At 34.5% G+C, this 15422-nt stretch overlaps 1 protein-coding gene across 3 annotated transcripts in view; it reads right to left on the minus strand.

Annotated features, from left to right (window-relative positions):
- Nucleotides 1–15422, minus strand: part of LOC148940362 (uncharacterized) — a 210374-nt gene that overhangs the window by 174651 nt on the left and 20301 nt on the right. For all 3 annotated transcript variants that reach the window (XM_089106167.1, XM_089106166.1, XM_089106165.1), the window contains exon 3: nucleotides 2024–2782. In XM_089106167.1, coding sequence (XP_088962293.1) covers nucleotides 2024–2782 — 759 coding nt within the window. The remainder of the gene's footprint in view (nucleotides 1–2023; nucleotides 2783–15422) is intronic.

Below are 15422 nucleotides of genomic sequence, written 5' to 3' on the forward strand. Positions count from 1 at the left end.
AGGGTTTTTTTTAGGGGGGGGGGCAAAATAGGTTGATCAAAAAAATAAATTTAGGGGGGGGCGCAAAATAGGTTGATGCAGTAAACTTGCGTTAGGAGCAAGTTTGATTAACGCAAACTTGAATTAATTAAGTAAATTACACTATTTTAGACTACGCTAGGGAGGGGGGGGCACCCCCCTCACCCCCCCCCTCTGGATCCGCCACTGGCGGTTGCCATACACTTTCGCACGGTTGCCGTGTATCTCTTCACATGTTTGCATTCCGACAGGTAAGTACAAAGCAATTTATAGGACCGCTGCGCTGCGCAAATGCAACAATAGTTTTTTTTTTTTTTACCAAAAATAGGACCCGAAAGTCCCCCGCAGATATGTATGTTTTTCTATAGTTCACCTGCTGTTCTAGTTTTCACCTCCCCCCCCCCATTAAATAAATTCATGTACACGTGCCTGCTTGTACTGCTCCAGTGAAACTAATATCCCCATTGTCATAGTCAGCTGGTGCAACATAGTGATTTCTCTTTCTCCCAGCCAGCTATGTACGCAGGAATTTATTTAAGGGGGGGGGCTAATTAAAATAAAAATAGGCAAATATGATAAATACAAAAGTAGGAGAAACTTTATAAAACTTGAGATTCTAGGGGAGACATGGGTCTGATGTGGATCCTAAAATCAGGTTATGGTCCTAGACAGACACCTTCACTTCAGGTCTGTATACAAAATAAAAATACGGCACACAAATCAAGCAAAATCAAAGGTCGTACCAAATAAAGCAAATTCAAATCCTAATACGAAGTCCTTTAGTATTCTACTGTAAAAAAAGAAGTCACAAATGTTAGTTTTTTTTAATTCCATAATTATAGAGAAATTTTGAAACTCAGTTTATCTGCGCTGGTTTTGTATTTTGCATTGACTTCGAAGCAATCATTTTTGTTCGCTTTAAGTTTCAAGTTTGCTCTTTACTTTCAAAAAAATAACCTTGATTTTAAACAGAAATCTGAAAATGCAACAACTATAATTTGCGTAGTGTAAGCAGGAATGGCACAAACAGCACATTTGTAGTATCTTTTTCCAAAGTATTGAGTTATGAGCAGATCTAAATAAAGCAGTATTTTCCCAATAAACTTAGTGGATTTTGAAGAATAAAAAAAATCCACAAATTTAACAATTTTTTACCTGTTTTTATGCTACTTTGTCCGTCCAGTACCACACGTGAAAAATTCTAAGTCGAGGGGGTGATTTCAATTCTAAGGCGAGGGGGTGAAACGAGGGAGATTTTCAGCCAGTGGTTATTATGTGGTTGTTCTTGGTTAATTTAATCATATTTTCTCCTTTTTTTTTGTCGAACGTCATGTATAGCCCGTGCGGTCTCAGAACGTATTTACAAAAAAATACGTACCCGAGGTGGTGCTTGCCAAGCGTGGCGGAAGTGTGCCAAGCATGGCGGAAACTATGCCAAGCGTGGCGAAAACTGTGCCAAACTAGGCGCAGCCATGTGACATACGTGTCCTTCTGAGATATACACCAAGTGGCTGAAAATGGACATCCCATCGTTCTGAACACAGTAGCTTTTTGGCTTGCAGCATTTTTTATTTTGGTAAGGTAGTAAGTTTCAGACACTGGTGGCAATCCTGCACGTAAGCTCTAAGGTTATGGACTGAAATTACGCAAACAAAAATTCAGTCGAGCTATTGAGATTAAGCTTTAAGATCAGAGGGCTCAACTCCTCTCTACCACTTGCTTGCTACAACAAAGCGGCGAAGCCGCTTGCTACAACACACCTCTTACCGTGGCGCGCGCCACCTAATGTACACTTGTCTTGAAAGTGGGCGGCCTTGGGTAAGATCAAGTTTTACGGTAGTCTTGGACTGTAATTACAAAAACAAAAAATTAAGCTATTACAGTGAAAAGCATTTACTCTACACCACCCATGAAGCTGTCAGTAGCCAAAGGGTACAGTAAAATAAACTAGAGCAATTTATCTGAATCCACGAAGTAGAATTATCAATCAAAGTATAATACATACCTATGTCTTTTGGAATATCTTCAAGCGATTCTGGATTGTGCTGGTGTTGCTTAATATTGTTTATTGATTGTTCCAGTCTATCACTCTTGGATACAAAGGTTTTTGATGTGTCTTTTGCACAAGTTGGTAATGTTTTACTCCTTGGTCGAATGCTTAAATCCAGGGGTTCTGATAATGTTGGCTCACAGCTCTTTGCACGCCATTCTACATTCTCTACTTTTATTTCCTTATCACTGGTGGCAGTTGATACGGCAGAACTAGAATTGATGACTTTCTCTTTGTTCCCCGAATTTTGACTCGTTTCGACAGAGGCAGTAATTGGAGTGACTTGTAAAGGACTTAGATCAATATTTGCTTTTTCACTTTTTATCATAGCACTTAGGGTTATCTTTGTTTCTAGATTTATTTCTTTGACTGGGGACTTGGAGCGTTTTTTCTTTTTTGGTTTCATGTCTAAAGTTGATGCGGGTCTTTTTTCCGCAGTTTGTTCGTTATGGCATCCGTAAAACTTTGGATCAAGTGCTGAGGAGCTACGCATTTCAATTTTGGTATCAGTTGGCGGAACGGGAGATGAATATGCTAAACCTGGCGGACCAAAACCATGAGAAAATCCCAAATCGCTGATCCGAGGATGGTCAAATACAGCCATATCAAATGGGTAACGCGTCAGATCCTCTGCTGAATGTGAAATTTGACGGACTGTATTGTAAACAACCTGAGTTGCACCCGGACATGGAAGGAACTGGGGAACGACTTGATCTGTAAATGAAAGATAATTAATACGAGCGAAGGGGGAAACCATTAATGCGTGGAAAAATCCCACCTGTCACAAATAGGGGCACGTGGCTAAGCTAAAATATGCTTCTGGTAAAATGGGATTCCCGGATAAATGTATTCATACAACCTCAACCTATTCACATGGATTGCTTATTATGATAACGCTATAATGTATCACCTACAAAAATATGAATGGGAAAAAATGTATATCTAACTTAATTTAATTCCAACAGCTTTAGGGAAAGTGTTCCACCCCTACCCCCCAAAATAAAAAGAAAACATATATAAAAAGACCGAATTTTTATCATACAATAAGTAGCAAAAATAAAATTTCCTTCTTGTGTCCCTCTAATCCCTGGTGATACCAATGCTTAAAAAAAAAATAGTTTTTCTCAAAATATTGTGAATTTTTGCATTTTTCTCAAAATATAGTATCAGTCTTTATATGGAGGAGGGTAAGATTTCCAGTCTCCCCCTCTTACCGGTGGATACCTATTGTAAATACACTACATGGACCAGAACATAACTTACATTTTACTGAAACAAAAATATATTATAAATACTTTCACTTTTCTTACTTTAATAAATAAAAAAAAATATGTTAAAACTGTAAGGAATAAATATCAGTATATGTATATTAAATTGCCAATCCACGGTCGTTGGTTTTTTGTTTTCAGTAAAATTCAAATTATGTTCTGGTCTTGAGAGGACATGGGGGTTGTACTCGTGTTAATTTTGGCTCGTTTTGAGTTTGACTCGATTGTTTATTGTAATTTCTGTTTGTTTTCTGTTTCGTTTATTTATCGATGGTGATTTATTGCGGTAGTTTTACGCTTGGAAGGCTATTTGACTTTATGGTGCTCTATTATTTGACTATGGTACTTTGACTTTATTTGACATTATGGTGACTTTATGGTACTCTAGTATTTGACTATAGTACTTGAACTTTATTTGACATTATGGTGACTTTATGGTACTCTATTATTTGACTATGGTACTTTGACTTTATTTGACATTATGGTGACTTCATGGTACTCTATTATTTAACTATGGTACTTGGACTTTATTTGACATTATGGTGACTTTATGGTACTAAACGCACTCTTTTATATAGTGCTAGTTTGGTTGATGTTAATGAAATAAAATAAAATAGGATGAATATATAACAGTTTAGAAACAAATTTGGGCTATATATTTGAACATTAGGGGGGGGGGGGTAAAGCATTGTATATATTAAATACGTAGCCTAACCTAACCTAGGTACCTTCCCCCCTAAACCCCAAAAAAACAACAGTTTAAATATAGTTCTTGCCTATGTTAATATCCCACAAAGCAGCGTAAACTGTTTTTCATCACGCGTCTCGGTCTATTTCGTGACTGGTTTGCATTGCAAACCAGTCACCATAGGAGTACCATTATCGGTTCCCTAATACCCAAACAAAAATCAAATAAAGCTGTTGTTATAATTCAGGCTATTGGGCACTCTTTCGAGATGGATTTGGAATAGAAAAAATAAAATAAATAAGATATACCCCACTGAAGTTTACTATTATTTAAAGTTAGCAATTGAAATAACAAAAAATTGAATCAAGACGAGATTCAATTTTTTTCACTCGGTTTTCTACTATAACACTAAGAAACGGAAAGTTTACATATAAAAACTCTTAGTTCTCTGGCTTAAAATGTTAGAAACAAAAGTTTAAATTTAAATTCAGAATTTTTTTAATTTGACAGAGAACACCAGATAAGGCTAAGAAACGGAAAGTTTACATGTAAAAACTCTTCGTTCTCTGGCTTGAAATTTTTGAAATAAGAAAATTTTAAATTTGAATTAAGACATTTTTAAATTTGACAGAACACCAGAAAAAATGGGGTTAATTCGCTTTCATTTCTGACATCGCTTAAGGAATGATGTGTTTGACTTATGGAAATATGGGGCAAAACCTCTGAAATCTATGAGCAAAATTAAAAGAATTCCATAATTGACAAAAGGACAAGGCGAACACACTAGATGATTCGGTACTTGTCAATTATTCAATAACCACTCGAGAATTTGTGATGCGAACACGTGACAAAAACTAGTTAAGCAACTTTTTTAACCAGACAATGGCTACCTTTGCAAAATCCATTATAGCTATAGTTTAACTAAACATTTAGTTTTTATTTTGGTTAAGTTAGGTTAAGTATTTAATATAATGCGCTCTGGGCGGACCCCTTCCATAATTCTTTGTGGTTGTTTTCATAATTTTGTTACTAAACTATTGTATTTTCGTCACATTTTGTTTAAGTTCATTAGCATTCACCAAACTTCACTTCTCGAGTGGTTATTGTATAATTGACATTTACCGATGATTCCTTTTTATGCTCATTCAAAATATACTAATAAATTCACTGGCAAATGCACCCTCCCCCTCCTGATTGTCCCATATACAGCGCTAATAATGTACTTCCCCATTACAGCCATCAAGTCATACACTATAGGTTCCTTCACATTGAATTTTGGCTTTCCGTTCTCCCCTTCACACTGAACTCCGTAAGCCTTCCGTAAGGCTCATAACCCTTCGTAAGACCTTAAGTTAACGTATCCGTAAGTCAAAACGCAATGCTAGAGCTCTGACGGAAGAAGTTCAAAATATTTCAACTTCTTACGTTTACGTCTCTATGGTATACGTTTTAGCAAAATGGAACTTAGATGAAAAAATATTTGAGTTTGTAGAAGCTAGAGAATGTTATATAGCTCAAAGGACCCTGTTTTCAAGGACAAGCAATTTAAACTAAATTCTTTGGAAAGTCTGAGCCAATTTTTTCATCAGCAGGGAAGAAATTCGTAAGTATAGACTGTCTTGATTTGTAGGCCTAGGCTAGGATAGGCTATACTTTGATAAATATTGCTAGGTTTTTTAATTCTATTTGGGTTTGAGGTTAAAATAAAGCCTGTTGTGGTACGGTTAATCACTTAAAATGATATTTAGGAGATTAGTTTTGTAACTTTAACTCAGGATTTAAAATGTTCTTTATGAGGTTGAAGCAAGAATAAATTTAGATTAGGATATAACCTACTTTGGCACACTTAAATATATACCTTGATCTAGTTTCATAACATCCTCTTAAATGAAAAGGATTTATGATCATTGAGAAAAATTGAGAAGTTAATTTCTTTGGCAATGTAGAAGTTTTATATAGGCTATCTTAAGGATATATCCAGGACCTTTATTAGGGAAGATAAGGTGCACTTTCAGAAACACAAGTGTGATACAGGAAAAGAGCATAAAATAAGGAATCTAATGGTATTTTTTTAAGTTTATGAAGCCATTTCAAACAGTTCGTGGTAACGAACTGTAAGTGAGGAGCGACCCGGCTCAATGATAACCGAAACTCTAAAAAACAGGATTTTGATATCAATAGATACATCAAATTAATCAGATTTTAATTCTGATTTCAATTATATAAGTTAAATTAATTTTAATCCTGTCTATCAAAAGTTATGTGCCTTAGAATATTTGGTAGATTTTCGAAAAAATGGGGAAAGACCCCCTAAAAGATATTTAACCTTAATGAAAATCACACCATCATATTAGTATAGTCCTTCTATTGAACTCTGCCACTTTATGTTCCTTCCGGTTTTTTCTGGTAGGTAAAGATTTCTACAGGTCATTACACCTTTCAAAGAGACGGGTTTTCTATTGTGACATCGATTTTTTGGAAGTCAAACTCATGGATACATGTTTTTTTTTTTTTTTTTTTTAGCGGTATTTTTTCAATGAAGTCCATAGCACTTTGCAGAAACCCGTGAATGTAGGACTGAAAGTCCAATTAATAATCAAGTTAGTGTGACCGCCATTTTTGATCTGGTTAAGTGGGTATAATCTGGTTTGGTTTGTTATTGCGAGAGGATTACTCAATTTACATCTTAGTGTTAACTGAGCAATGACCAAAGGAACATTTGAAGGTGGAGAAAAAAAGGGGTAATTAGCGATTGGATAATTTTAACAAGAAATGACCGAAAAGTGTTTTGGTTTGCACAGTGTTGTCAATTTTAAATAGTTTAGAAATAAAAAAAATTAACAAGAAATGGTTGAAAAGTATTTTGAGAGAGTTGAGTTGCACGAGGGTTCAGTTACATGCGGATTCAGTTACACGGGGATTAGTTAAATGGGGTCGAGTAGCACGGAGGTTCAGTTGTACAGGGTTTCGGTTATACAGGGGTTCAGTTACATGGGGGGTTCAGTTGCACGGGGGATGAGTTAAATGGGGATTGAGTTCCACGAGAGTAGTACTTTGTCGTGGTTTAGCTTGTCACAGTTTTAAAAGAGCTTTAAGGGGATTGAGAGACTCAGTTGCCGGATTCCGTGTGGTTTTTCTTTATTACAGTTTTTATAAAAAACAGTATTTTCTATAAATTAATTTAAGTTTGTTAAACTTAAGATGGTTAATAAATCGTAAAAGGTAATTTAAGTATGAGGAATGGGATGCTATAATTAGAATGATTTTAAGTTGAAAAATTGTGACGTAAAAATAACTCAGTTATTTGCTTGCGTGTATAGGAATTTCCATGTTATTTGCTTGCTTGTATTTTGTGTTAAAATAAGTAGTTTTTGTATCTTTTAAAAGAGCTTTAAGGGGTTTGAGAGACTCAGTTGCCTAATTCCGTGTGATTTTTCTTTACTTGATGGTTATTAAAAACGAAATTTTTGTGTTAAATTAGTAGTTTTTGTATCTTTTAAAAGAGCTTTAAGGGGTTTGAGAGATGTACTGTATAATACACAAGTGATGTTTTGGAGCGTATTGTCAATTTAACGAGAAATGACCGAAAAGTGTTTTGAGGGGGATGGGTTGCATGGAGGGTTGAGTTGCATGAGAGTTCAGTTAAAGGGGGTACAGTTACACGGGGGTTTCGGTTATACAGGGGTTCAGTTACAAGGGGGTTCAGTTGCACGAGGGTTGAGTTAAATGGGGATTGAGTTCCACGAGAGTAGTGCTTTGTCGTGGTTTAGCTTGTCACAGTTTTAAAAGAGCTTTACGGGGATTGAGAGACTCAGTTGCCGGATTCCGTTTGGTTTTTCTTTATTCCAGTTTTTCTAAAAACCAGTATTGTCTATAACTTAATTTACGTTGGTTAAACTTCCGATGGTTAAGAAAGCGTAATAGGTAATTAAAGTATGAGGAATGGGGTGTTATAATTAGAATGATTTTAAGTTGAAAAATTGTGACGTAAAAATAACTCAGTTATTTGCTTGCGTGTAAAGGAATTCCCATGTTATTTGCTTGCTTGTATTTTGTGTTAAAATAAGTAGTTTTTGTATCTTTTAAAAGAGCTTTAAGGGGTTTGAGAGACTCAGTTGCCTAATTCCGTGTGATTTTTCTTTACTTGATGGTCATTAAAAACGAAATTTTTGTGTTAAATCAGTAGTTTTTGTATCTTTTAAAAGAGCTTTAAGGGGTTTGAGAGATGTACTGTATAATACACAAGTGATGTTTTGGAGCGTATTGTCAATTTAACGAGAAATGACTGAAAAGTGTTTTGAGGGAGATGGGTTGCATGGAGGGTTGAGTTGCATGAGAGTTCAGTTAAAGGGGGTACAGTTACACAGGGGTTTCGGTTATACAGGGGTTCAGTTACACGGGGGTTCAGTTGCACGGGGGGTTGAGTTAAATGGGGATTGAGTTCCACGAGAGTAGTGCTTTGTCGTGGTTTAGCTTGTCACAGTTTTAAAAGAGCTTTACGGGGATTGAGAGACTCAGTTGCCGTATTCCGTGTGGTTTTTCTTTATTCCAGTTTTTCTAAAAACCAGTATTGTCTATAACTTAATTTACGTTGGTTAAACTTCCGATGGTTAAGAAAGCGTAACAGGTAATTAAAGTATGAGGAATGGGATGCTATAATTAGAATGATTTTAAGTTGAAAAATTGTGACTTAAAAATAACTCAGTTATTTGCTTGCGTGTATAGGAATTCCAATGTTATTTGCTTGCTTGTATTTTGTGTTAAAATAAGTAGTTTTTATATCTTTTAAAAGAGCTTTAAGGGGTTTGAGAGACTCAGTTGCCTAATTCCGTGTGATTTTTCTTTACTTGATGGTCATTAAAAACGAATTTTTTTGTATCTTTTAAAAGAGCTTTAAGGGGTTTGAGAGACTCAGTTGCCTAATTCTGTGTGATTTTTCTTTACTTGATAGTCATTAAAAACGAAATTTTTGTGTTAAATCAGTAGTTTTTGTATCTTTTAAAAGATCTTTAAGGGGTTTGAGAGATGTACTGTATAATACACAAGTGATGTTTTGGAGCGTATTGTCAATTTAACGAGAATTGACTGAAACGTGTTTTGCGGGGGATGGGTTGCATGGAGGGTTGAGTTGCATGAGAGTTCAGTTAAAGGAGGTACAGTTACCCGAGGGTTTCGGTTATACCGGGGTTCAGTTGCACGGGGGTTGAGTTAAATGGGGATTGAGTTCCACGAGAGTAGTGCTTTGTCGTGGCTTAGCTTGTCACAGTTTTAAAAGAGCTTTACGGGAATTGAGAGACTCAGTTGCCGGATTCCGTGTGGTTTCTCTTTACTTGGTGGTCATTAAAAACGAAATTTTTGTGTTAAATCAACAGTTTTTGTATCTTTTAAAAGAGCTTTACGGGGATTGAGAGACTCAGTTTTACCTTGTCACAGTTACATTTTCTTGATTTTTCAAAGTTCATTTTGAATTTCTTTCGTTGAAATGCAAGAGTTGGAATATTTCAGTAGTGTTTGGTTGTGGTTTACCTTGTCACAGTTACATTTTCTTGATTTTTCAAAGTTCATTTTGAATTTCTTTCGTTGAAATGCAAGAGTTGGAATATTTCAGTAGTGTTTGGTTGTGGTTTACCTTGTCACAGTTAAATTTTCTTGATTTTTAAAAGTTAATTTTTAATTTATTTATATTAAATGCAATATTTGGAATATTTCAGTAGTTTTTTTTTTTGGATGTGCATGTCACTTGTTATGTGTATTTATTTTTCTTTTTTCATGTTGTATTTCTTACTATTAATATATATATGTTTACTCTATCAGTCGATGTTGGTTTTGGTTTAAATTGTCACAGTTACATTTTCTTGATTCTTCAAAGTTCATTTTGAATTTCTTCCCTTGAAATTCAAGAGTTGTAATTTGTCAGTGGTGTTTGGTCGTGGTTTAACTTGTCACAGTTACATTTTTTTGATTTTTAAAAGTTTATTTCGAATTTGTTTAGTTGTAATGCAAGATATGGTTTGTTTAAGTATTGTTTGGTCAAGGGTTTAAATGTCACATTTAAAATGTATTGTTTTTTCAAAGATCATTTTGAATTTCTTTCGTTGAAATGCAAGAGTTGGACTATTTCACGCGTGGGTGGTATTTTTCAAAGTTCATTTTGAATTTCTTTCGTTGAAATGCAAGAGTTGGAATATTTCAGTAGTGTTTGGTTGTGGTTTACCTTGACAAAGTTACATTTTCTTGATTTTTCAAAATTCTTTTTGAATTTCTTTCGTTGAAATGCTAGAGTTAAAATATTTCAGTAGTGTTTGGTTGTTATTTACCTTGACACAGGTACTTTTTCTTGATTTTTCAAAGTTCATTTTGAATTTCTTTCGCTGAAATGCATGAGTTGGAATATATCAGTAGTGTTTGGCTGTGGTTTACCTTGTCACGGTTACATTTTCTTGATTTTACACAGTTCATTTTGAATTTCTTTTTTTGAAATGCAATAGTTGGAATATTTCAGTAGTGTTTGCTTGTGGTTTACCTTGTCACAGTTACATTTTCTTGATTTTTCAAAGTTCATTTTGAATCATTCAAGAAACGTGATTAAACACGTTTTTAAACTACATGCTATTTGCATGCCTTTCCTTGGCACCTTTCCAAATGAGCGGGGATTCCCCGCTGGTTCCTATACATTGCAAAAAGTGAGCAGTACGAAAACTCCACGTTTTCAACCAGACTGGTTTTTTAGACAACACACCCACAGAGATGACACACACACATAGAGATGAGACACGCACAGACACGACACACAAACAGAGTCATAGTGAGAGAGATATCCAAAAAGCTAGGTTGATCTAGGTTCACTTAGAGTGGCGCGCAACTCTAAGTGAACCTAGATCAACCTAGCTTTTTGGATATCTCTCTCACTATGACTCTGTTTGTGTGTCGTGTCTGTGCGTGTCTCGTCTCTATGTGTGTGTGTCATCTCTGTGGGTGTGTTGTCTAAAAACCAGTCTGGTTGAAAACGGGGAGTTTTCGTACTGCTCACTTTTTTGCAATGTGTAGGAACCAGCGGGGAATCCCCGCTCGTTTGGAAAGGTGCTAAGGAAAGGCATGCAAATAGCATGTAGTTTAAAAACGTGTTTAATCACGTTTCTTGAATGATTCAAAAGGAACTTTGAAAAATCAAGAAAATGTAACTGTGACAAGGTAAACCACAAGCAAACACTACTGAAATATTCCAACTCTTGCATTTCAACGAAAGAAATTCAAAATGAACTTTGAAAAATCAAGAAAATGTAACTGTGACAAGGTAAACCACAACCAAACACTACTGAAATATTCCAACTCTTGCATTTCAACGAAAGAAATTCAAAATGAACTTTGAAAAATCAAGAAAATGTAACTGTGACAAGGTAAACCACAAGCAAACACTACTGAAATAGTCCAAAACTATCATTACAAATACAGAAATTCAAACAGAACTAAGACTAATCAAGAAAATGTAACTTAGAAAAGGTACACCACGACCACACACCACAGAAATAGTCCAACAAGTGATAGAAATCTACTGAAAGTCACTGAGAACTTTGAAAAATCAAGAAAAAGGAGCTTTCACAAGGTACACCATAACCAAACAAAATTGAAATATTTAGACTCCTGAATTTCAGTGAAAGAAATTCAAAATGAACTGTGAATAATCAAGAAAATGTAACTTTGACAATGTAAATTACAACCAAACAATACTGAAATATTCCAACTCTTGATTTTCAGAGAAATAAATTCAAAATGAACTTTTAAAAAACAATAAAATTTAAATGTGAAAAGTTAAAAAACAAAAAAACACAAATGAAATATTAAAAATATTTAATTTCAACTAAATAAATTCTAATTGAAAATTGAAAAATCAAGAAAATATAACTGTGACAAGGTAAACCACAACCAAACACTAATGAAATATTCCAAATCTTGCATTTCAACGAAAGAAATTCAAAATGAACTTTGAAAAATCAAGAAAATGAAACTGTGACAAGGGAAACCACAACCAAACACTACTGAAATATTCCAACTCTTGCATTTCAACGAAAGAAATTCAAAATGAACTTTGAAAAATCAAGAAAATGTAACTGTGACAAGGTAAACCACAACCAAACACTACTGAAATATTCCAACTCTTGCATTTCAACGAAAGAAATTCAAAATGAACTTTGAAAAATCAAGAAAATGTAACTGTGACAAGGTAAACCACAACCAAACACTACTGAAATATTCCAACTCTTGCATTTAAACGAAAGAAATTCAAAATGAACTTTGAAAAATAAATAAAATTTAACTGTGACAATGTAAAAAACAAACAGAAACTTATTAACTAATAAAACTACATCATTTAAAAGAAATAAAATAAAAATTCACTTTTAAAAAATCAATAAAATTTAAATGTGACACTTTAAACAATAACCAAACAATACTGAAATATTCCAACTCTTCCATTTCAACGAAAGAAATTCAAAATGAACTTTGAAAAATCAAGAAAATTTAACTGTGACAAGGTAAACCACAACCAAACACTTCTTAAATATTCCAACTCTTGCATTTCAACGAAAGAAATTCAAAATGAACTTTGAAAAATCAAGAAAATGTAACTGTGACACTGAAATATTCCAACTCTTGCTTTTCAACGAAAGAAATTCAAAATGAACTTTGAAAAATCAAGAAAATGTAACTTTGACAAGGTAAACCACAACCAAACACTACTGAAATATTCCAACTCTTACATTTCAGCGAAAGAAATTTAAAATGAACTTTGAAAAATCAAGAAAATGTAACTGTGACAAGGTAAACCACAACCAAACACTACTGAAATATTCCAACTCTTGCATTTAAGCGAAAGAAATTCAAAATGAACTTTGAAAAATCAAGAAAATGTAACTGTGACAAGGTAAACCACAAGCAAACACTACTGAAATATTCCAACTCTTGCATTTCAACGAAAGAAATTCAAAATGAACTTTGAAAAATCAAGAAAATGTAACTGTGACAAGGTAAACCACAACCAAACACTACTGAAATATTCCAACTCTTGCATTTCAGCGAAAGAAATTCAAAATGAACTTTGAAAAATCAAGAAAATGTAACTGTGACAAGGTAAACCACAACCAAACACTACTGAAATATTCCAACTCTTGCATTTCAACGAAAGAAATTCAAAATGAACTTTGAAAAATCAAGAAAATGTAACTCTGACAAGGTAAACCACAACCAAACACTACTGAAATATTCCAACTCTTGCATTTCAGCGAATCAAATTCAAAATGAACTTTGAAAAAGCAAGAAAATGTAACTGTGACAAGGTAAACCACAACCAAACACTACTGAAATATTCCAACTCTTGGATTTCAACGAAAGAAATTAAAAATGAACTTTGAAAAATCAAGAAAATGTAACTGTGCCAAGGTAAAACTGAGTCTCTCAATCCCCGTAAAGCTCTTTTAAAAGATACAAAAACTATTTATTTAACACAAAAATTTAGTTTTTAATGACCACCAAGTAAAGAAAAACCACACGGAATCCGGCAACTGAGTCTCTCAATCCCTGTAAAGCTCTTTTAAAACTGTGACAAGCTAAACCACGACAAAGCACTACTCTCGTGGAACTCAATCCCCATTTAACTCAACCCCCGTGCAACTGAACCCCCCGTGTAACTGAACCCCTGGCTAACCGAAACCCTGTACAACTGAACCTCCGTGCTACTCGACCCCATTTAACTAATCCCCGTGTAACTGAATCCGCATGTAACTGAACCCTCGTGCAACTCAAGTCCCTCAAAACACTTTTCAACCATTTCTTGTTAATTTTTTTTATTTCTAAACTATTTAAAATTGACAGCACTGTGCAAACCAAAACACTTTTCGGTCATTTCTTGTTAAAATTATCCAATCGCTAATTACCCCTTTTTTTTCCACCTTCAAATGTTCCTTTAGTCATTGCTCAGTTAACACTAAGATGTAAATTGAGTAATCCTCTCGCAATAACAAACCACACCAGATTATACCCACTTAACCAGATCAAAAATTGAGTCCACACAAAGTTTATTATTAATTGGAATTACATTCCTAAATTCACGGTTTTCTGAAAAGTGCTATTGACTTCATTTCAAAAATACCAGTTTAAAAAAAAAAAAATAAATAAACATGTATCCATGAGTTTGACCTCCAAAAAATCGATGTCACAATAGAAAACCCGTCTCTTTGAAAGGTGTAATGACCTGTAGAAATCTTTACCTACCAGAAAAACCGGAAGGAACATAAAGTGGCAGAATTCAATAGAAGGACTATACTCATATTCAGCGTATCAGAGAACCCTACTGTAGAGGTTTCAAGCTCCTATCTGCAAAAATGTGGAAATTTGTATTTTTTGCCAGAAGAAAAATCACGGATGCGTGTTTATTTGTTTGTTTGTTTGGTTTTTTTTTGTTTTTTTTCCCAGGGGTGATCGTATCGACCCAGTGGTCTTAGAATATCGTGTGAGGGCTTTGAACAGAAATTAAAAGTTCTAGTGCCCTTTTTAAGTGACTAAAAAAATTGGAGGGCAACTTGGCCCCCTCTCACGCTCATTTTTTTCCCGAAAGCACCCAATCAAAATTTTGAGATAGCCATTTTGTTCAGCATGGTCGAAAATATGATAAAAATGTCTTTTAGGATGACTTGATCCCCCAAAGTCCCCAGGGGGAGGGCTGAAAATTATGAACTTTACTCAATGTTAACATATAGTATTGGTTATTGGGAAGTATACAGACTTTTTCAGAGGAGATTTTTTCTGGTAGGTGGGGGAAGGAGAGGGTCGGGGGCTATATGGAAGGATCTTTCCATGAAGGAAGTTTTCATGGGGGAAGGGACATTGCTATGAAGGGGGCGCCGGATTTCCCAGCATTATTAAAGAAAAAGATCAGGAATTAATTAAAAAAAACAAGTTTTTCAACTGATCAACTTATTGTGATTAAGAGGTCATTTTTAAAGAACTTGAAAAAAAATTCGAACTATAGTTTAAAGAGCAGGGTATTGACTAGGGGGCGAACCCCCTAGTATACGTGTTAAAAATTTATTAATATAGAAGTTCGTTACGTAAGTTAATTCTAAGTTACGTATATTTATTACTAATAAAAACGTTCATAAATAAAATTAAACAAGTTTCGAGAAAGCCATTTAACCAAATATAATATGCAAATTTTGTATTAATTATTCGTGTACGGTGAGCCAAAATCAGAACCTGCATTAATTCAAAAACGTTCAAAAATTAAATAAAAAAAAAAAAGTTTTTTAACTGAAAGTAAGGAACGACGTTAAAACTTAAAACGAACAGAAATTATTCCGTATATGAAGGGGCTGTCCCTCCTCAACGCCTCGCTCCTTACGCTAAA

Source organism: Artemia sp. Qi Xiang Cuo, chromosome 20, assembly GCF_049724085.1.
Source record: "Artemia sp. Qi Xiang Cuo chromosome 20, ASM4972408v1, whole genome shotgun sequence".
Taxonomy (NCBI): Eukaryota; Metazoa; Arthropoda; class Branchiopoda; order Anostraca; family Artemiidae; genus Artemia; species Artemia sp. Qi Xiang Cuo.